The 20,802-nt window shown below is 41.5% G+C and overlaps 3 protein-coding genes across 15 annotated transcripts in view; 2 read left to right on the forward strand and 1 right to left on the reverse strand.

Moving 5' to 3' along the window:
• Positions 1–2,415, reverse strand: part of unc13bb (unc-13 homolog Bb (C. elegans)) — a 75,953-nt gene extending 73,538 nt beyond the window's left edge. For 3 of the 13 annotated variants that reach the window (XR_001660086.1, XM_016665404.1, XM_016665402.1), the window contains exon 1: positions 2,080–2,386. Coding sequence is in view for 12 of the 13 variants with exons in the window: in XM_016665404.1 (XP_016520890.1) it covers positions 2,080–2,101 (22 nt within the window). In the remaining variant the exon portion in view is untranslated. Of the gene's footprint in view, positions 1–2,079 lie in introns of all 13 variants that reach the window. The other 10 variants (XM_016665399.1, XM_016665401.1, XM_016665398.1 and 7 more) reach the window with 6 other exon arrangements.
• Positions 2,416–3,827: 1,412 nt separating this feature from the next.
• On the forward strand, positions 3,828–8,333 carry stoml2 (stomatin (EPB72)-like 2). The gene is made up of 10 exons (XM_007541011.2): positions 3,828–4,029; positions 4,936–5,070; positions 5,458–5,557; positions 5,651–5,709; positions 5,775–5,876; positions 5,960–6,094; positions 6,923–7,067; positions 7,140–7,219; positions 7,430–7,558; positions 7,631–8,333. The coding sequence occupies exons 1-10, from the start codon at positions 3,988–3,990 to the stop codon at positions 7,751–7,753; spliced, it is 1,050 nt and encodes a 349-aa protein (XP_007541073.1). The 5' UTR covers positions 3,828–3,987; the 3' UTR covers positions 7,754–8,333.
• A 578-nt stretch (positions 8,334–8,911) lies between these two features.
• On the forward strand, positions 8,912–16,747 carry pigo (phosphatidylinositol glycan anchor biosynthesis, class O). Its single transcript, XM_007541012.2, has 11 exons — positions 8,912–9,393; positions 9,495–9,973; positions 10,637–10,780; positions 11,028–11,151; positions 11,229–11,388; positions 11,773–11,955; positions 12,448–14,026; positions 14,107–14,310; positions 14,522–14,706; positions 15,170–15,240; positions 15,367–16,747. The coding sequence occupies exons 2-11, from the start codon at positions 9,496–9,498 to the stop codon at positions 15,494–15,496; spliced, it is 3,258 nt and encodes a 1,085-aa protein (XP_007541074.1). The 5' UTR covers positions 8,912–9,393; position 9,495; the 3' UTR covers positions 15,497–16,747.
• Positions 16,748–20,802: the final 4,055 nt, after the last annotated feature.

The following is a 20,802-nucleotide window of genomic DNA, read 5'->3' on the forward strand; positions in this document are numbered from 1 at the left end:
TAGATGGATGGATGGATGGATGTACGTATAGATGGATGGATGGATGTACGTATAGATGGATGGATGGATGGATGTACGTATAGATGGATGGATGGTAAACCCATTTGCTGTTACTGCTATAATTAAACTACAGCTGCTCTATCAGCACATAAAGACATTGAATAAACTACCAACCAAACGCCTGTTGAGTCTTTCATTCACTCTGATCTCCTGCTAACCGGAACCATTGAGCCCAAAACGATCAGAAATGTCTCCGTTTATGTGTTAATCAGAACAGAACAGCTGAGTCCCATCTCCTTACAGACTGGAACGATTTAAAGGATTTTCTTGAGTTTTTTTCCGGTCAGCAGGTTTTCTCATCATGGAGGTCCAGTTGTTGGTTTTGGGCTTTGCAGTTTATTCACTCCTGCTCTGTTAGCATCACCGGGTCAAACCGCTTCACAGAATTAGAAATTACATAAGATTACTGATGTAAAGATGGCGGAGCAGGATCCTGCCTTCCCATTTTAATCTCTAAGGGTTTCCTCTCTGTCTGTCGTATCTCAATGTAAACGAACAATAAAAACGTAATTAAGCTTCAAGCAGCTGTTGCTCCGATAAGTTAAAACTGGGTCAACAGACTCTTCAGAGGCACCATGTCATAATTATTTTTACAACCATTTAAGTTTTACTGTTCACAAAAACTAAACGGCAAAACTGGAAAATTCAACCTAAAATACAATTTTTTAGGAACTAGCACAATAGTTTATTAAATACAATGTGTATTTTCATATTAAATTAATAAAGTCATCATTTTTGCGTTAGACGATGTTCACCAATCAGATATTAGGAGGATGTTTAAGAAGCCACGTTGATTAACTGTTACTATGGAGATCTAAATGTACCTTAATTAAATAAAATATTTTTTTACATTTGTTTTTGTTTGTTATTACTTAAATTTGGCAACAAATATACAAAAATTTCATAAAATCTATAATAATTAATTTTTTTGTTGGCTATAGTTGCCTTTGACAGGAAAGAGGGTAATGAGGGAGGGGGAAGACATGTGGCAAATGTCACCAGGCCGGGAATCGAACCTGCGACCACCGGCATGAGGACTAAGGCCTCAATACATGGGTTGTGCCAAGTCCCTGTGCCACCACACCACCATAATAATTAACTTTTAACTGCAATAAAAAATATTTAAATAAATTAGGCTTTACCTGTCAAAGCCAACACAACTCATGTAATTATAATTGATCTAAAGTCAACTTGATGAGCAGATTAACCAATCAGATGCTAGTTTACTTATACAATTTTTATCAAATGTATTTATTTCCCATTAATCCAAAACTATTACTTAATTATTTCTTAATTTGTTATATTGTAGCAATCACAAATGCGAATAAAATAACTACTGAAATTATAAATGATTTTACAATGTAATGAAACCCAAGGTTTAGTCTTCATTTTCACTTTTAAATATTTGATTGGAATTTAATACAGTTGGGGCATATTTAAACTACTATATTACCTAAATATTATTTTTAGTTAAATTGAGGCAATTCTGGAACTCCATAAAAACATCACAGTACATGTAAAAATAACTATTAAAATTACACAACTTTATAATATCACAAAATCAAATTCTTATTCTTAATTTTGACTTAAATATTATTTTTGTTAAACTGAGGCACTTTTGGCACTCCATATTTGATCATAATACAGATAAAATAACTACTAAGATTACATCATTTGATAATGTCATGAAATCAAATTCTTATTCTTGATTTTGGCTTTTGATTATTTGATTGATTCAATACATTTGTGGCAGTTATTATTTGTGAAACTAAGGCACTTTTGGCATGCCATACGTCAAAGGAAATACAAATTGATCCTTAAATACTTTAAGATGCAATATTATTTGTGTATTGCACTTATTAAAACAAATATGTATTAAACAAATAATAGATTTATAGGATTGTAGCACTTTTTGTGCTTGATACACTTAATTTTGAAGTTACTCTATGAGGGACGATGATTTTCCGCCATCAGTTACACGAAACTCACTTAAAGTCGATGTAAAAAGCAAAGACCTACCTTTGACACACAGTAACGACATGACAAAGCGCTTCCAGCGACAAGCAGCAGGTAGTTTCACAGTTTGAGGCTCTCAGCGGAGATTTACTTTCAGTGAGGTAACATAATAAAATCCGTAAAAATGCTCTCAAAGCTCCAGTAAAATCCGTTTTTCGACGCTCGCAGGTTTCTGGCCGGCACCGGACGGGGAGTAAAGAGCAGCTGCTCCCCGCTGTGTCCACGCCATTATTAAAACTCTCATCCCAGCTTTCCACTCGGATGGAAAAGCTCGACAGAGCGCCTAAAAGGAGGAGGAGAGGACACCTGTTACTGGCGTCACAGCGGACCAATCAGAAGGAGCGCTGCAGCTGGAGGGCGGGGCGTTTTTAAGCTTTCCACCAATCGGTGAAGAGAGAGGGAGGAGGGAACACGTGACGCTTTCCTGACCTAACAATGAAATAACCCAAATTATAATTAATTTTTTTTATTAATTTGCTTTTGGTCCAGTTCTACATACTAGAACTTCTCTAAATATTTATTTAGAGAAAAATAAATATTACTGTATTATTTATATATTTTTGTCATACTTAGTTGTATGTTTTACACAGATATTTTTAAACATGAAATCAAAATGAACCTTTCCTGTTGCAGGTCAGTTAGAATTGACAGTTATATTATTCACTAAACATCAGAGTGTAATTGAAGAGTTTACATACTATAAAATACGATAAAATAAACTATTTTGGAATCTGAAATGAGCTAAATGGAGAAACAACTGGGGAAATATTTTATTGAACACCTACTTCCTTGTGTGACACCATGGGAAAAAAAAAAACTAAAGAAAATTTGTCAAAAGAGGCAGAAAATGAAAAAAATAGGAAGTTGACACCAGGAGAAAAGCAGAGTAGCATCCCCATACTGTGAAGTCCAGTAGTGGTAGCATCATGATGTGGGACTGTTTTGCTGCAGGAAGAAGAACTGGTGCGCTTCACAACATGGATTCCATCATAAGAAAAGAATATTATGTGGAAATACTGAAGCAAGATCTCAAGACATCAGTCAGAAAGTTAAAGTTTTGGGACAAATTGGTCTGCTAAATTAAAAAAAATGGCTTAGAGAAAAATAAGGACGTTTCTGAATGACCATCACAAAGTCCTGATCTGACACCCAGAGAAGTAAACTTTAAAAAAGTACACAAACACATATATCTAGGGAAAGAAAAAAGTTTATTTTAAAAATCTCTTGTAGTTGGGCGTTTAGATAAAATAAATAAAGGATGATGGAATCCCAAACTGATCTGAAACATTAAACATTAAGTTTGATTTAGTAGCAGACAGGGAAGGAAAACAAGGGGCTTATTGAATTAATATTTAATTAACAATTAACAAACAGCACCGCCTAGTGAGACTATTCTATCATTACATTTGTATTAAACCAAATTGAGAAAATATATTTTCAAAATTATAAATTAATAGTGGTGCGTGATGCAACACACAGGGAAATAGCAATAAATATTTTTAATTTTATATTTTTTACAATAACAATCAGACAATTTGCGTGTCAGAGCTACTATTATTTTATTACTTGATTTTGTTACATATATTTTAAAGAAAATTAAAAAAAACATATGTTTAGCAGATGTTTTCTTTATACATTAATTTAAAATTGAAAATGAGCAAAAAGAAATACTAAAACGCACTTTCCTCGCACAATATAAAACCTGTTCCATTATTTATCAAAGCGGAACTACTCTCGCCCGGTTTCTGTTTCCAGCGTAGACGGACTTTTCAGTACTGCACCACTGATGTAACTTTCATTTCCTCCTAGAAGAGGGTCATCCACATGAGCCGTGAGCTCGTTTGCAGACCGGATCACAAAGCTGGAGCTGTCAAAGTAACAACTAAGAACTACATTTCATAAATAAGCAGAATGCTACGGACGCTGTGTCGGAGAGGCGGCGCCATTTTGCAGGTCAGTGTCGGTTCTCTTCGGCTTGTTAGCTCGTGCCACCAGACGTCATTCAGCGTGTAGACGTCAGTTAAAATTAAACCAAATGTTACTCTACACCTGTGGGTCTGGAACAAGCTAGTGTAAACATAAACTATTGGTTGATTTTTATTTATTTTTAGAGTCGAAATTTGATTCTATTACAAGCGGTTTTTATTTTATTTACCACTAATACATTTGAAAATTGTTTTTATTGTGTTGCTGTTTTGAGAAGTTTGCCTGTTTGTCCAAATTGTCTGACGTAATTTCCTTACTTGTAACGCAGGGGCGTCCATACACAGCTGAGAGCAGATGGTCAATTAGGATCACCAAAGTAATTAGCATTTTCCTAATAGAGACGATTTGCCTCAAATATGAAGTTTACACACATTTCTTTGCCAAACAACCTGAAAACATGGCGCTGCTGGCTCCGTGAAGCACTTCGTACCTGATTTCATATTATTTCCTATACATTAATATGGATTCATAATATAGCAGATTACTGGAGTAGATCATGTTGCTAAATAATGCTTTGTATCAGACGTGTATGATTTATTTATTTCTGTTTTTAATGTTCACGAAATGCCTTTAGGAAGGGGAGAAATGGCAAAATGTGGGAAGGGACAAAAAGAGGACACGTTTTGGTTAATGGAGTCGTAGCCATGGCAACCAGAACAAGAGAGCAACAACAAAGACAGAAGAATTAAAACAGACAAAGAAAATATAATATTATATGACCATTTACAGAAAAAATTACCAATTTTGTTGACAGACGGACTGGAGATTAACTGATAATCATAGAAATTATTTAACACGTTATAATTACAGTAATCTGTTGTACTTTACTCAATGTGTGTGTGTGTGTGTGTGTGTGTGTCTTTCCGCCTGCAGCAGAGCCAGCGGTTCGGTCCGGTCCAGCAGCGCTGGGCCTCCAGTCTGCCCATGAACACGGTGGTTCTGTTCGTTCCCCAGCAGGAGGCCTGGGTGGTGGAGAGGATGGGCCGGTACCACCGCATCCTGGAACCCGTAAGAACCGCCCGTAACCATGGAAACGCTCCCAACTGGACCCTGTTAGACTTTATTAATTTTACTGGTCTGGATGAAGATGCAATAATATTCCAGCTTTTTTTCTTCCTTCCCTTCTATCCATCTCTTCCTTCATCTGTTCTTTTCCTTCTTCCTTCATTCCTTCTTCTCTTCCTTTCTCCTTCTCTCTTTCTGTGAATCTGTTGTTCATTTAAAATAAACTTAGATGAAGATTGATTCTGAAAAGTTTAACCACAAACTATCAGAATATTTTTTTTAGTTTTCTGCCTGAGTCATTTACCATGTCTCTGTAAATCTCTACAGATCGTGACCTTTGACCCATCTCTCCATGTGCTTTACCTCCTCTCTCTCTGTTTTTCCCTGCAGGGTCTGAACTTCCTCATCCCGGTGCTGGACAGAGTGCGCTACGTCCAGAGCCTGAAGGAGATCGTGATCGACGTCCCGGAGCAATCCGCCGTCTCTCTGGGTGAGCATCACTTCAAAATAAAAGCTTCTAACCAAGTTTACGCTCCCATCATTTCAAAATAAAAGCTTCTAACCACATTTCTCACCCTCCTAGATAACGTCACGCTGCAGATCGACGGTGTGCTCTACCTGCGGATCCTGGACCCATTTAAGGTACGCCTGCAGGCTGTTAGCGGCCGTTTTAAGGTGATCTTAAAGTGACGGTGCGCTGCTTTCAGGCCAGCTACGGCGTGGAGGACCCGGAGTACGCCGTCACGCAGCTCGCCCAGACCACCATGCGCTCCGAGCTGGGGAAGCTGACCCTGGACAAGGTTTTCCGGGTAAATCCCAGCAGCGTCTCTTGTCCCTCCGGGTGTTTCCCTGTGGAGAGTTTTAATCACCGTCTGTCCGTTTGATCCAAAAGGAGCGAGAGTCGCTGAACTCCAACATCGTCCACTCCATCAACCAGGCGTCGGACGAGTGGGGGATCCGCTGCCTGCGCTACGAAATCAAAGACATCAGCGTCCCGCCGCGGGTCAAAGAGTCCATGCAGATGCAGGTGGGAGTCATGGTCACACTGTGGATGTTTTTATTCTTCCATTTGAGTTTCTATTTCTCTGGCAACAAGTTCATGATTTATCTGGGAAATGAGTCGTTTCAAAAACCTTCTGAATGTTAAGTCACATTCAACTGGCACTGCACCGTTACCTAGCAACCCCACAGCACAGTTCTGACCGTTACCTAGCAACCCCACAGCACAGTTCTGACCGTTACCTAGCAACCCCACAGCACAGTTCCAGCTGTTACCTAGCAACCCAAGCTGAGCTCCAGGTGGTTTGGTGAGTTGGTTTTACCTCTGTACTGTGGTTCCTGGAAAACAATTGTTTAGTTGTTGACTTAGCATCCGGTTTGGGGGCGTGGCCAGCAGCAGATTGTCCTGATTTGAAGTGAGGAATTCCAAGAGATTAATCTCAGAAATGCTCTAGAAAAACAAGTATATGTCTTTGTTTCAAAAGTAAAAAGAAGTTTCACTTTTGAAAATCAGAAAGATTACAAAATTCAATTTTTTTTCACTTTTATGATTACGCTCAGAAATGTTCTATAAAAAACTTTGAATGTTTTGAGTTTGAAAAGTCAAAAATGTTTTCTAGAAAAGTTTTTAGTAGAAATTAGCTCCTTTTTTCTGTCTCCTTTAGTCCTGATATGAAAGTATGTGGCACAGGTCAGATTTTTTGGGGGTGTAAAGTTTGCATTTCCCAGTTGTTTGATTTTAACTTGTTACTTTCTGTGAAATCTTACACCTTTAAGCAATAGAACATCAATTTTTTTGAGTTGTACCAGTACAACCATCACAGAAACACCAGTTGATGTCATTAACTTTGTGAAGGTGGAGGCTGAGCGTAAGAAGAGAGCCACGGTCCTGGAGTCTGAAGGGACGAGGGAGTCGGCCATCAACGTGGCTGAGGGTCGGAAACAAGCTCAGATTCTGGCCTCAGAGGGAGAGAAGGCAGAGCAGATCAATAAGGCAGCTGGTTGGTTTGGTCACCGTCTGTTTACTGGATGAAACCTTCATGTTATCTTAAGCTGGTGTTTGTTTCCTGCAGGTGAAGCCCAGGCCGTGTTAGCCATAGCTGAGGCTAAAGCTAAAGCTATCCGTCTGCTGTCTGAGGCGCTAACAGAGCAAGTGAGTCAAAGTGTTTCTTCCTGTCACTTCTCAGAATTTTGACTTTAGTCTCATAAATTGTATTTTAATCTTTGAATTTTCTCAGAATATTAACAAATGAAGTGAAAATAAACTCTTTTTATCAGAATATTGCCGGTAAAGTCTGAAAACCTGTCCGTCCTGTGGTTGAGGTGTCTGAACGCTGCTGTATGTTCCTTTTTGTTTTCTCAGAACGGCAACGCGGCGGCGTCCCTCAGCGTGGCTGAGCAGTACGTCTCGGCGTTCTCCAACCTGGCCAAGCAGACCAACACCGTCCTGCTGCCGTCCAACACCGGGGACGTCACTGGGATGGTCACTCAGGTCCGTATCCACCGCCTGCAGCATCCGTCTGGTTGCTAACGGTTACCGACTCATTTCGTTTGCTGTGTTCAGGCGATGACCATCTACAGCCAGCTGGCGAAGACGACTCCTGCAGGATCATCGGCGGCGGCGGCGGAGGAGAAGGCGGAGCTTCCTGATGGTTTGGCGTCAGCAGAGGAGCAGAGGACTGAGTGAAGGAAGTCGGGATGTTTGACCCAGGAAGTGATGAAGCAGATCCAGTGGAGGCGGCTCTGCTGACCGAACAGTTCCCTCCGACCCGACGGGACTGGGAGGAAAACCGAACCCAGTCGTCTGGTTTCTGTTGGATCTCCGGATCAGATCTCCAGTTAGTCGATCCTCACAGACTGTTTATGTTCAGCCGGCTTCAGCCTCCAGGACAGAAATGTTGTCTCATGTAAATGCAGAAATACTCATGTTTTCAGCCATTTCTTTTTCTTTATAAGCGCCGTACACAATTATTGACCACCTTAATAAAGATGCATATAAAACCTTTGAATAAATTTAATGTTTTATTGCAGTAACAGATTTTTCTACCTTCCTTGTCGTCATCCTGACTCTACAGAGGGAAAATAAATAATTCTGTTGGTCTGATGGTCGATGATGGGAAAGTTCTGGAGATCAACGTGAATCTGCCTTCACTGAGTGGCATGTTCTCTTGCCTTTCCCAGTTTGAAGATTGGAAACTTTGCCATCAAGTTGAAAGTTCTTGAGGGCCACAACATGCACTTATGTCAAAAATAAAACTTAAAAATACATTTCTTGTGCGGTTTTTTATTTTTATTTGCTTACTATTGAACTAAACATGCAAAATGTTCTTGAAAGAAAAAGATTTTATTTTGTATTAACAGCAATCTAAATTATAACTCCATTTAGCTCCCAACTACATGTTTAGTTAGCTAGCTCAATATTTAGTTTGATAAATATTTAGCTAATAGCTGTAAAATTATGTTTCTAATGTTGTAATTAATATAATTAACTTGTAACTTTATATTTTAAATATTACGACCTGTTACTCAATATTTTAGTCTTTATACCAAATACGTTTTTACTCCTACTCGAGTCGTTTCTTGAATGGCTTTAGCATAATTTTTATTAATAAAAATAAAAAATATGCTACAGTAGTGCTAATTTTTCTTTAGTACTATTTTTAAGTAAGTACCTGCCTCTGTAAATAAATATGTTACCCTTTGAAATCAAACTTTATGCGGTAATTTAAATAACTTGATTAGCTAAATTTAATTTCCTATAATTACTTATAATAAAATGTGATTAATTTGCACCAGTTTCCCAATCAATTTTATTTTAATCTGTATTTATTTATCTCTATTATCTATTTATTTATTTATATTTATAGTTTTTTGGCGAAATGTTGACAGAGTGACACATCGCTACATCCTGCTATCCTCAACCGTTAAACCCGGGACGTTGTCTCACAGGCACGACGAACTATTTCAGACCTACATTTTAAAAAAATCAACATTTAAATTCTAAGAAGTATTATACTCCTTAAATTGGGCAATTTTGTGTTTCTTTGTTATTTATCTACTGTAACTTAAGAGTTGAATTCTCCTGACAGTCTCAGTGCGGGGCTAGCAGGACACATCTCGATGGTTGGTAACAGTAAAACCAGTCCGCCGTCAACTTCCGCCGGGTCCACCTGCCTGGAATGTGAATGTATCCGTCCCAATGAAGGTGAGGGAGGCTCCCGTCTGCTCCGTGGTTACCTGAGACACCTGGACCTCTGTGGTGTTTACACACACACAGCTTCACGGCCGCCTCCAGCCGCACAGAGGTGAAATCCCAGCCGATACAAGGTCAGGAGTGAATGAAACGGGACGGATCAGCCGCAGCTAGCCGGTGATGTTAGCCGGTTTCCACCTCAACTTATTGAATTCCTCTGTTGGTTCCGCTTCAGGATGAAGGGGCTCACGGTTCTCTCCCTGCTCCTGTGGCTGTGCGCGGCCTACTTCGTGGGCATCTACCTCTTCGTGGGCGGCTTCCTGCTGGTGAGGCTGGAGGTGAACCGGACCAGCGCCTGCGAGGACGTCCTGCAGCCCGGAGCGGAGTCGGCGGACTTCTGCCGGGGACCCCCCCGGTTCCGCAGGGTCGTCGTCCTCATCATCGACGCCCTGAAGATCGACTTCGCCCGGTTTGACCCCACCAAGACCGCGCCGCGACCTTATGAGAACAAGCTGCCCGTGCTGGAGGAGACGGTGTCGGCCAGGCCCGCGCAGGGCCGGCTGTACCCGTTCAGAGCCGACCCTCCCACCACCACCATGCAGAGGATCAAGGGCTTCACCACGGGCTCCCTGCCGACCTTTGTGGACGTTGGCAATAACTTTGCCTCCAGCGCCATCTTGGAGGACAACTTTATCCACCAGCTGGGGCAGATGGGTGAGCTGGTGGGGATCTGTGACGTCATGACCACAACTTTTAATGTCTTTGATGGGATGATTGACACCGAGTTAGATGTTGTGATCAATACTAGCACTATAAGACATGGTGGTGGCAGCATCATGCTGAGGGGTTTCTAGTATTCAGCAGAAACAGGGAGGCTGTTGGTTAAATGTAACTGAACTAAATATATGCTTATTTTTTCCTTAGTTTAATTTAATTTTTTATCTTTTCTTGTTTCCGTCTTTTTTCTGCCTTTTTCTTTATTTCTTTCTTGATTTTCTCCTTTTTTATTTTTTTCTTCTCCCTCTTTTCTGTATTCTCATTTTTGTCTTTTATTTTTCTGTCTTTTCTTTCTGTCTGAATTCATCTCTTCTTTTTACTTTTTCTCTTGTTCTCTCTATCTTTTTTCTTTGCTTTCTTTGTATTTGTCTTTATTTTTTGTTTATTCCATCCTCTTGTTCCTTTTTTTTCTGTTTCTCTTCATTTTCCGTTCTGTATTTTTTTCTATTTTCTTTTTATTTTGTCTTTTCTTTATTCTTCCTTTCTTCCTACCTAAATGATCTGTGTAGTTTAATAGAACAACACGTTTCCCTTCTTTTCTCTCAGTCTATCCCAGCCATTCTGCTGTAACGTTATTAATAATTTTGGGTTTATCTGCAGGTAAACGTGTCGTGTTTATGGGCGACGATACCTGGGAAAACCTCTTCCCTAAAAAGTTCTACCGCTCTCTGCCGTTCCCGTCCTTCAACGTCAAAGACCTGCACACCGTGGACAACGGCATCCTGCAGCACCTCTACACCACCAGTATGTATAAACTCCCAGAGCGGCCATTTTAACTCTTCACTTATATCAGCTCCATAAAACTAAAGTTGAAAAGATTTACTTTTAGGAGTGTTTGTGCTGCGCTGTACTTTTTAACTCTTACTTGAGTAATGTCTCGGACGGATACTTTTTACTTTTATTGAGGATGAATCAATCAGAAGCCAACTTCATCTTCCTTCCTCCTGTCTGCTGCATTACCCTCCATGCTTGTTTCTGCTGGTTTCTGCAGTGATGGGGGACGACTGGGACGTTCTGCTGGCCCATTTCCTGGGAGTGGATCACTGTGGGCACCGGTTCGGACCCGACCACCCGGCCATGGCCGACAAGCTCACCCAGATGGACGGCGTCATCAGGTCGGTCACAGGAACGCACACGGACGCTGAAGTAGACGAAGCTGCAGGGTTTTGACCATATTTGGTTTTCCTTCCAGGTCGGTGATGGAGCGTCTGCAGGACGACACCCTGCTGGTGGTGATGGGCGACCACGGCATGACCGACACCGGAGACCACGGAGGGGACAGCCAGAAGGAGACGGACGCTGCGCTCTTCCTCTACAGCCCGTCCGCCATCTTTCCTGGACCGCCGACTGAGGTAAAACATCATCTGGGCTGAAACATTTACAGATAAATGTGTTTTTATCTTACATAGAAAGTGTTCAACAAGGAAATGTTACAGGAGAAAATAAATCAATGAATGGTTAAACAGAGAAATATTTTATATAAAAAATTAACAATGGAACAAAAAATATAATATGACAAATCTATTAAATAATAAAGAAAATTATAAATGTTAATTTATGTCACGCTGTATGTTCAAATAAGTTGAAACTTCTTTTTATTTAATATTTGGCACATTAATTATTTTATCCAGGCATTTATTTATTTCTGCATTTGTTTCTAATTTTGTCAGGATAGGTCTTCCGTAGAGCTGGCTGTAAACCACAGAAAGATGAGAAATGTTTCTGTTTTTCCACAGGATGAGCCGGATGTTGTCCCACAGACTGACCTGGTTCCCACTCTGGCCCTGTTACTGGGAACCCCGATCCCGTTCAGCAGCGTGGGTCAGGTCCTGCTGCCTCTGTTCCCCCCACATGAGCAAACACAGGGCGCAGTGAGGCCTCTCAGCCAGCTGGAGGCGCTGTGGATCAACACTAAACAGGTACTGACCTTCTCAGGCTTTACGGCTGAAACTAACGATAAACTGTCACATTCTGCAGACTTTTCATTTAACTGCTTAAATGTGCATTACTTAAAAATGTAAGTAATGTACATTACTTACATGTACATTACATGTAAGATTATTTAAGATAATCTTACATGTAAATAATCTTAAATCTTATTTAAGATTTCCTTAAATAAGGAAATCTTTAAATAAGATTTCCTTATTTAAAGGAAATCTTGATTTCCTTTAAATAAGGAAATCAAGATCAAATCAAGCTGCTCAACTTAACATCAGTACAGTGTCGGTACAACATGTTGATTTATTTTCATTACTTTTAGATTAACTGATTAATAACCAGGAAGAAAAGATTAATAGGAGTTTTTTTTTATAGAATTTGATCCCTCCTTTCTCTGCCTCCTCTCGCTCTCTCTCTGTCCTCCTCCCTCCTCCCTTGCTCCTCCTCTTTCTCCTCCTCCTTTCCTCCTGCAGGTCAACCGTTTCCTGGACACCTACTCGTCTCTGTCCAGTGACATCCCTCCAGAGCGTCTCTCTGAGCTGAAGGCCTCCTTCTCCCTCCTCTCCTCTGATTACCTCGGTTCGGTCGGCGCCGGGCGGCCGCCGTCGCCTCGCCTGGCCTCCTCCCTGCAGGCCTACCTGACCTCCGTCAGGGACACCTGCCGAGCCACGTGGGCCAGATTCAACCCGGCCAAGATGGCGGCCGGCCTGGCCGTCCTCACGTTCGCCTGCTTGGCGTGTTTCGTGATGTCGGAGCTCTCCGCCGTGCTGACGGAGGAGAAGCGTGCGGGACTGAAGGGTCCGGTTGCCGCGGCGCTAACCGTCGGGGTCGCTGTCGCCGCTGCTCAGCTGGTTGCCCGTGGTTACGTGGAGGCGGCGTGGTGTCTGGCGGCCGGCGCCTTCGCCTCGGAGGCGCTCTTCCTCTGGAGGGCGTGGCGACTGAAGCGGCCGGCCGTTTCAAAGAACGGCGCCAAAGCGTGGAAGCTGTCGGCGCGCCGCCTGCTGGCGCCGTCCCTCGCCGTGCCGCTCCTCCGCTGCGCCTCGCTGCTCTCCGACAGCTACGTCATCTACGAAGGAAGGGTCGTGACCTTTCTGCTGCTCTCTCTGGCGCTCTACGTTCCCGTGCGCCTCAACTGGGACGGCCATCTCGTCCCTCTGACCTCTGACCCGCTGAAGTCGGCGGGGCTGCTGCCCTCGCCGGCGCTGAGCCCGGCCGCCGTGAGGAAGGAGAGCAGCTCTCTGATTGGCTGCCTGGGCGTCCTGGTGCTGTGCGCCTGCGTCTCGCTGTCGTTCCACGGCTGCAGGGAGGAGCAGGGCGGCTGCTCGCCGTCGCCGTTCCTCTCGCCGCTGTCTCGCCTGCAGGACAGCCAGCTGAAGAACCTCTACTACATCCTGTCCGTCGGCTCTCTGGGCGTCTCCGCCTACCTGCTGCGGCTCTGGCTGTGTCACTACGGCAACCTGAACTCGTCGGGCGGGACGGCGTTCGCCGCCCGCTGGGTCCTGCCGCTGCTGTGCGTCTGCGCCGGCCTGCATTGGGCCGTCGGCGCCGCGCCGGAGGGCGGCTTCAGGAAGCTGGCGGAGCTGATCCGCGTGGCGCAGCTCGCCCTGCCCAGAGCCGCCTTCGCCCTGCTGGGCCTCGGCCTCGCCCTGATCTGGGCCGACCCGCTCACCGTGTTCCTGAAGACGCGGACCACCGCCTCGGCCAGAAGCCCCGCCCTGCCGCCGCGCTACCGAGCCAGCACCGGCATCAGCCCGCAGGCCGAGCTGCACCACCTGATCCCGCAGATCTACCAGCGCATGCGGCGCTCACTGGAGGACGGGGAGCTGGGCGGCGGCGAGGAGGACGGGCGGCCCGCCGTGGAGGCGTACGGCCTGGGGACGGTGTACTCCGCCCCCCTGCTGCTGCACTGCGGCCTGCTGGGAGTCGGGCTGCTGCTGCTGCACCCAGAGGGCCTGGCGCTGGCCTTCCTGCTGCTGCTGCTGGAGATGGCGGCGCTGCTGCACATCCACGCCGCCGCCGCCAACCTGCGCGGGTCGCCTGCAGCCAGCACAGGTGATGTTCCTGAAACCCTGAACATCACCAGGCGGTTTTTTGTTCCCCGCATTCTGATGGTTGTCTTTTCTCCCATCCAGGCGTTTTCAGCGTCGGCTGGACTCCAGTGGCTCTCTGGTCGCTGGCCGCCTCCCAGTTCTTCCACTCCACTGGTCACCTGCCCACCTTCCCGTCCATCCAGTGGGGCGCCGCCTTCGTGGGGTTTCCAGATGGACACAGCGGCACCTTCCTGCCCGCCTGCCTGGTCTCTCTCAACACGTTCGCCTCAAACATCTTGTTTGCAGGTTAAGAGTCGATTTTACACGTTTTCTACATCATATGTACAAATTTACATGATTTTTAGTTGGTTTTATGTTAAAGACCAAGAAAAAATAAGAACAAAGTTAAAAAGAACAAATACAGTGTAACAATGGAAATATTATTTATTCTCCTGTTTTTCTAAATATCTGACACATTGTGGCATTAAAATGAGGAAACTGATGTTCTTGTCTCCAGTGGGTTGTCCTCTGCTGCTGTTCTGGCCTCTGGTGCGGGAGGTCAGGGGCAGCAGGGGGGTGAAAGGTCACGGCGAGGAAGGCGAAGACGTCGTGATGGAAATGCGCCTCAGAGAGAAACCGCATCAGTTCAGCGCTGCGCTGCTGCAGCTGTCAACGCGATACCTCTTTATTCTGGGAGCTCAGGTCAGGAAACCAGCAGGCTGGGAAAAAATCTGACTTTTATCTCTTTTTTCTGTAAATTTAGATTTTAATTTTGGGATTTTTATTTTTTCCTTCTGAATTTTGACAATTTTTTCTTGGAAAAAAATTCTGGTTTTTCCTCTCAATTTTGACTTTAGTCTCAGAATATTCACTTTAATCTTAAATCTTGTTTTTTTTTTATCCGAATTTTGACTATTTTTCTCGGAATTCTTATTTTTCCCCCAATATTCTCACTTTAGTCTCAGAATATTCAATTTAATCTGAATTTTCAGAATTTTTACTTTTCTTCTACAAATTTTGACTTTTCCTGGAATTCTAATTTTAATCTTCTGCGACTTCATGATTTAAGTCAGTTATTATTATTTTTATTCTTTCAGTGGCACTAATCCCCTTCCGTACGTCTTTCTGTGCAGATTTGTTTTAAATTGTTTCTGTTTTTTTTCAGGTGTTTTCTTCAGTCTGTGCTGCTGCTATTCTCAGGAGACACCTGATGGTGTGGAAGGTTTTTGCACCCAAGTAAGTATCTGGATGAAATCCTGAAATCCTGTTGATCTTGAAGTTTTTCATGGTTTTAACATGTTTGGAGCTAAAATCTGCCTCATTAGGAAGTAATTTGCCTCTAAAGTCGGTTTTGTTTCCCAGGCTGCTGTTTGAGGCGTCTGGCTTCGTGGTGAGCTGCTGCTTCCTGCTGATCGGAGTCACCTTGGTGCTCAGGGTTGACGTTGCCGTGGGTCGCTGGTTTAAGAAACTCATCCCAGACGCCTCCAGGTAGCAACGCCGCCGCCGCCATGTTGCACAAAAACATCCAAAACTGTGACGGACTTCTGCACAAACTCGTCTGTGGAAAACTCTGACTTCAGGACCAGATCGTTGGGCTTTTCCTCCAAGCTGCCTCACTAAGGGTGAAGTCCTCCCAGTTTCAGCTGGGACTGTTAATGAATGTTTGTTCTGTTTTGGCTGAAACTACGGAGGAAAAACTGCTTCAAAACTCATGGTGCCAACTCTGAACTCACTCAGTTCTGGTCACAGGATCACATCCAGCACAGAGAGGAATGTCATTACTTTGAACTTTTAATCATGGATTTGATCATTCAACTTCCACATCCAGCCTTATGGAAGACTGATCATGCCAAAACTGGAAATAAATACATAATTAAATAAATGTTTTTTTAAGATCATTAAATTCCCTAATATGGTCTCCAAAAAATAAAAGTTGTCCAAACGTATTTGAACACAATGTGCCATAAATTATCGCCATTATTAATTTTATAATTTACTTCCAATGCGTTTCCTTTTTTGCATAATTTTTTCATATGCTGTATTTATTGGGTATTTTTAAATGTTTCTTTTACCTATGTCCTCCAATATTTTCTCTCTTCTTGTTTTACAATATTTGGCACTTTAATTACTGTATTTGAATATTTTCAATTTTGTCAGGATCAGTTCTCCATATACGTGTCGAGAAGTAAAAATTAATGGATTTTCTCCTAAAAATTCAACTTAAAAACCCAAACATTTACAGAACCAAACTAATTCCTTCTTTGTATATATTTGACTTTTAGACATTAAATGATTTTTTTGCACCAGAAGTTTTATTTGTTGTGTTCGTTCCTCCCAGCATGTGAACCTGTAACTTGAACTGACTGAGTTAAACCTCCAGCCATTAAAACACATTTTTACCGTCTGCTGAAGGGATTTCTTATTGAGTTTTTTTTATTATATTTAGTATTTTTCAGAACAAATAACCAGCCAGTCTAACCTGAATGTTTGTAAATTAATAATTATTAAAAAAAAATATTCTTCTTGGTTCTAATGTCATTTGGATTGCAGGAAGCGTTCAGTCAGTTTATTCCTGTTGATCGGGTTCAAGCTCAGGTTGATGACATCACTACAGGGGATGTTTCTGATTGGCTGTGAGATGATGGGACATTTTTGTTATTTATAAAACTGATTGATCGATATGAATATCTGGATGATGATTTTACATACTGTAAAAACTAATAAAGCTTTTCTACATCTTGAACTGGCTTCAGTGTGTTTTACACACCTCTATGGAGGGCTGATCTTGCCAAAATTGGAAATAATTTTTTTCCAAACTTATACAAACAAACTGATACTTTGAATGCATTTTTTTGTTATTATAATCACTTTATCAAAACACTTATTTTTATATGTATTAATAATTTTGGCAGCATCAATCTTCCATAGGCCCTATGTTTTAGTTTTAAAATGTGTTTCCTGTTCAGTTGATCTGAACCATGCCATAATTTCTCTTGCTGAACTTATTCTGCAATCTGTCAAGTTTTCTTTCTGGATTTTTGTGATCACTGTTTCCCTGAAAACCATAATATTTAAAAGTGACAGAGGCCCTAAAGTTCAGTTTACATTTTTTCTGTTTCAAAACTTTTTGTTTCAGTTTCAAATCTTTATTTTCAGTTTTAAATTTGTTCTCTGTTTTAAAGCTTTTTTGAGTTTCAAAGTATTTTTTCAGTTTCAATTTTTTTTCCACTTTCATTGAACAAATTTTATGGCCCCAATTTAGTTCCATACAAGAGCACCTGCGGAAGACATTCAGCTTATATCATTCACCAGCCGTCAACTTGAAATCTCTTTGTTATCCACAGCGTTATTTTCTTTTTCACCATCAGTGGTTAAGTGATTGTGATCTTTAGTGACCCAGGAGAAACATTGGGATGTTTCTCCCGGTTCAGAACCAGAACCGGGCCGCAGGAAGGAGCGACTTAATAAACCATGAATGTCGGAGATGAAACTCACCAGATTTTCTCAGCGTGTCGGTGATTTGCCGCCATGATGGACGCATTATGAACACCCAGCACCTCACAGCCGTCATCATTTAGACACTAATTCCCCAAATTCACGCACAATCAAACAAATTAGCCTTTATGCTAATTTCTGATGACTCCATTATGCTAAAAGCCGACTTTGAATGACACTCATAATTGCAGCAGAGATATTATTGCTGAACAACTCAGTAATGGACACTAACGCTTCTTCTGCTGAATGGCTTTGCAGGAGTAAATAAACGCTGATGTGTTTTTACTGATGAGCTGCTGAGACCCTGATGCGTTCAAAGACCGCAGGAAATCCTAACCAGCTGCTTCTGAACAGCTTTGCTGTTAATGTTTTTTAAAATTACTCATGTTTTATGTCAATATTTCCTCTGTGTATTTTCTCCCTTCCTGTTTTCTCCTTTTGCCAATTTGTTTAAATTGTTTTATTTTTTCATCAGTTTCTTTTTTCTTTCAAAGAAAAAAGGAAACCAACTGAAAAAAATAATGATTAAAAAATGCGAAAAAAAGAAATTTAGAGGAGAAATAAATTAATATATGTTTTAAGAAAAGAGTCAATAAATAAAAATAAATGAATAAATACAAAATAAAACAAGACAAAAATATTTTTCAAAACTCAGAATATTAAAAATGGGGAATAAATAAATAAAACAATAAGTTTTTAAAATAAAATGGAAAATTAATAATGACAATGTTAATATTGTTTAAAATAATAATTTTGCTACACTGTATAATTAAATTAATTGGGAAATTTCTTACTTTTTGCAACATTTGTCACTTTAATTACTTTATCAGACCTTTTATTTCTATATTTATTGCCATTTTTGGCAGGATTAGTCCTCCATAGACACTCCAAAATCCATTGTAATCATTTCAAATTTTTATAGTTCAGGTGTTGGAAAGTCCAGACCTAAATCCAAACAAAACCTAAGAAGACGTAAAACAGCAACATTACGACACTTTCCTCCCTCCGTATTTTACATTTGCTACTTTAGTTGGATTTTGAAGACCAGTAGATCGGAACCAGACATCCACCTGTCTGTTTCTTGACTCCGGCGTTGACAGAAGCGTCACGTTTGCGAGCGGATCGCGGTGATCGATGGATCCGGAGCGGCTGCAGAGTAATTGCATATTTTAGAGCCTTGGGATGAATTATCCAGCGCTGATCCGTCATTACTGCGCTGAGAGTCAGAGCTTCATTTGGAGTGAGGGATGTTGCTCTGCAGTCGCATTTACAGCTGCAGGGATCATGAATTATTACAGCGGACATGAGAACATTAAATCAAGTCAGAACCAAAACCAAGGTGACTTCCTCCCTTCACATCTTCGCCTTCTGGTGAAATTTTTATTCTTAATTAAATATCAGATTTATAAATTATCTCAAAACAAACAAATCAAAATTAATTCTAAAGTTTTAAAACACCTTAAAGTTTCATTTTGAGGTCAAAAATTCAAACTTTGAATGTTTCCCTTCAGTCCAATATGGCCGCCAATCATATGAAACAGTGAAAGTTGCAGAAATAATTTTTTTGTTCTTGCAAAATTAATCAGCATTTGAACCAGAAACATCTTCTATTTTAGAGGAGAATAAAGTTAACATGCTACATGTTCTGGACTGAACAAACTTCAGTTTATTAGATTTTTATTGTAATGAAGGAAAGTTAAGTTTTCTTACAGATTAAAATCTGAAAAGTGTGGCATGTGTTTGTGTTTTCCCCCGTTTGCTCTGGTACATCTAAATAAAGTTTAGTTGTAATTTTCCTTCAAAAGTGGGATAAATTTGTAAAAACACCAACATGCAGAAAGGTGAATGATTAGATGTTAGCAGGGATGAATGGGTCGAATAAGACAGAAGTCAGATAATTTTGTGTTGATACCTGATGGAGAACGAGGCTGTGGGAGCAGAAAGCGACCAATCAGGTGTGGATTCTGCGGCTGACATGATGATCCCACCTTGGACAGACGGTGATAAAATCAGCTGATCTCTTCATCGTTTAGCGCTCGGCTTCATGTGTCGGATAACCTGAAACTTCCTGCATCGCTGAATTTAGCAACATCACCAAACGGCTGGATGGTGAAACGAACTCAGCGAGGCTTCAGAACCAAAACTTAGAAATGTATAAAAACCTGAAACAATCAGATCCAACATGTTTATGATGAGTTTGTACCTGTAACCAACCATTTTACAATGAAATATCTCATCAACAGGGATTTCTTTGTGTCGTTTTTATCAGAGCTGATAAAAATCACATGTGGGGTCCCTCAGGGCTCCATGTTGGGGTTCCTCTAATTTAACACCTTCATGCTCCTGTTAGCTCAGGTTATAACAAGAAATTAGATTAGCTGCCATAGCTATGCAGATGATACTCAGCTCTACAGTATGATGACATTCAGAGACTCTGAACCATCCAAGAACAAATCGATGCTTTGAGGTTCAATAAAACCTGTTTCTAAATATTTGAGACAACTTAAATCACTGAAGAAAGTTTGACACGGCATCAACAATGCAGGAGGTATTTTTGATACTTTCATGGCTTTTATTTTAATTTTCTGAATTTCTTAATATTATTTTGGTTTACATTTAAAGTATTTTCTGCATTTACACCATCTCAGTTTTTAGCCACATTATAAAAATGACAGGAAATCATTCAAATTTGCATCAAAACATTTTTTATTCTGAACCAGAGTCTTTGCGAGAAGGAAAATTTTCCCTTCACACCAATAATCACCTTATTCTCCAGTACTGTAGTGTTTTATCTAAAACTGCAGATTCACAGGAAATCCTCCAGAGGGCGCCACATCTTTGCCTCAAGACTGGAATTCCAACAGGAATCCTTGGGGAAAAAAACCCAGGAAATAGTTCAGAGAGAAAAAAAAAAAAAAAACTCATCGAGAAAACACCCAGAATCACCTGTGTCTCCTTCCTTCCACCAAACTACCGACTCAGGACAGACTGAAGGCGAGCAGAGAGAAAACTGAGGAACCAGACACTGGAACACAGACTGCTGCTGGAGGAAAAACAAGGAAATCACAGTGAAAGTAAGAGAATAAAGTTTCTACAGGAGAGAAAGTGACTTCCTGGTTTAACGTTCTGTCTGTTGTGATTTCAGCTTCACTCAGAGACAAAATGGCTTCCAAGTTAGAGGAGGATCTCTACTGTTCGATCTGTCAGGAAATATTTAAGGATCCGGTTTTTCTGTCATGCAGCCACAGCTTCTGTAAGGAATGTCTGCAGAACTGGTGGAGAGAGAAACCATGAAGAGAGTGT

Source organism: Poecilia formosa, unplaced genomic scaffold (assembly GCF_000485575.1).
Source record: "Poecilia formosa unplaced genomic scaffold, Poecilia_formosa-5.1.2 Scaffold579, whole genome shotgun sequence".
NCBI lineage: Eukaryota > Metazoa > Chordata > Actinopteri > Cyprinodontiformes > Poeciliidae > Poecilia > Poecilia formosa.

Coding starts and splice junctions, on each gene's coding strand:
- stoml2 (XM_007541011.2), top strand. CDS start 3,988: ATGCTACGGACGCTGTGTCGGAGAGGCGGCGCCATTTTGCAG. Junction 4,030..4,935: donor GAGGCGGCGCCATTTTGCAG/GTCAGTGTCGGT, acceptor TTCCGCCTGCAG/CAGAGCCAGCGGTTCGGTCC. Junction 5,877..5,959: donor CCCTGGACAAGGTTTTCCGG/GTAAATCCCAGC, acceptor TTGATCCAAAAG/GAGCGAGAGTCGCTGAACTC.
- pigo (XM_007541012.2), top strand. CDS start 9,496: ATGAAGGGGCTCACGGTTCTCTCCCTGCTCCTGTGGCTGTGCGCGGCC. Junction 11,389..11,772: donor TTCCTGGACCGCCGACTGAG/GTAAAACATCAT, acceptor GTTTTTCCACAG/GATGAGCCGGATGTTGTCCC. Junction 11,956..12,447: donor TGTGGATCAACACTAAACAG/GTACTGACCTTC, acceptor TTCCTCCTGCAG/GTCAACCGTTTCCTGGACAC.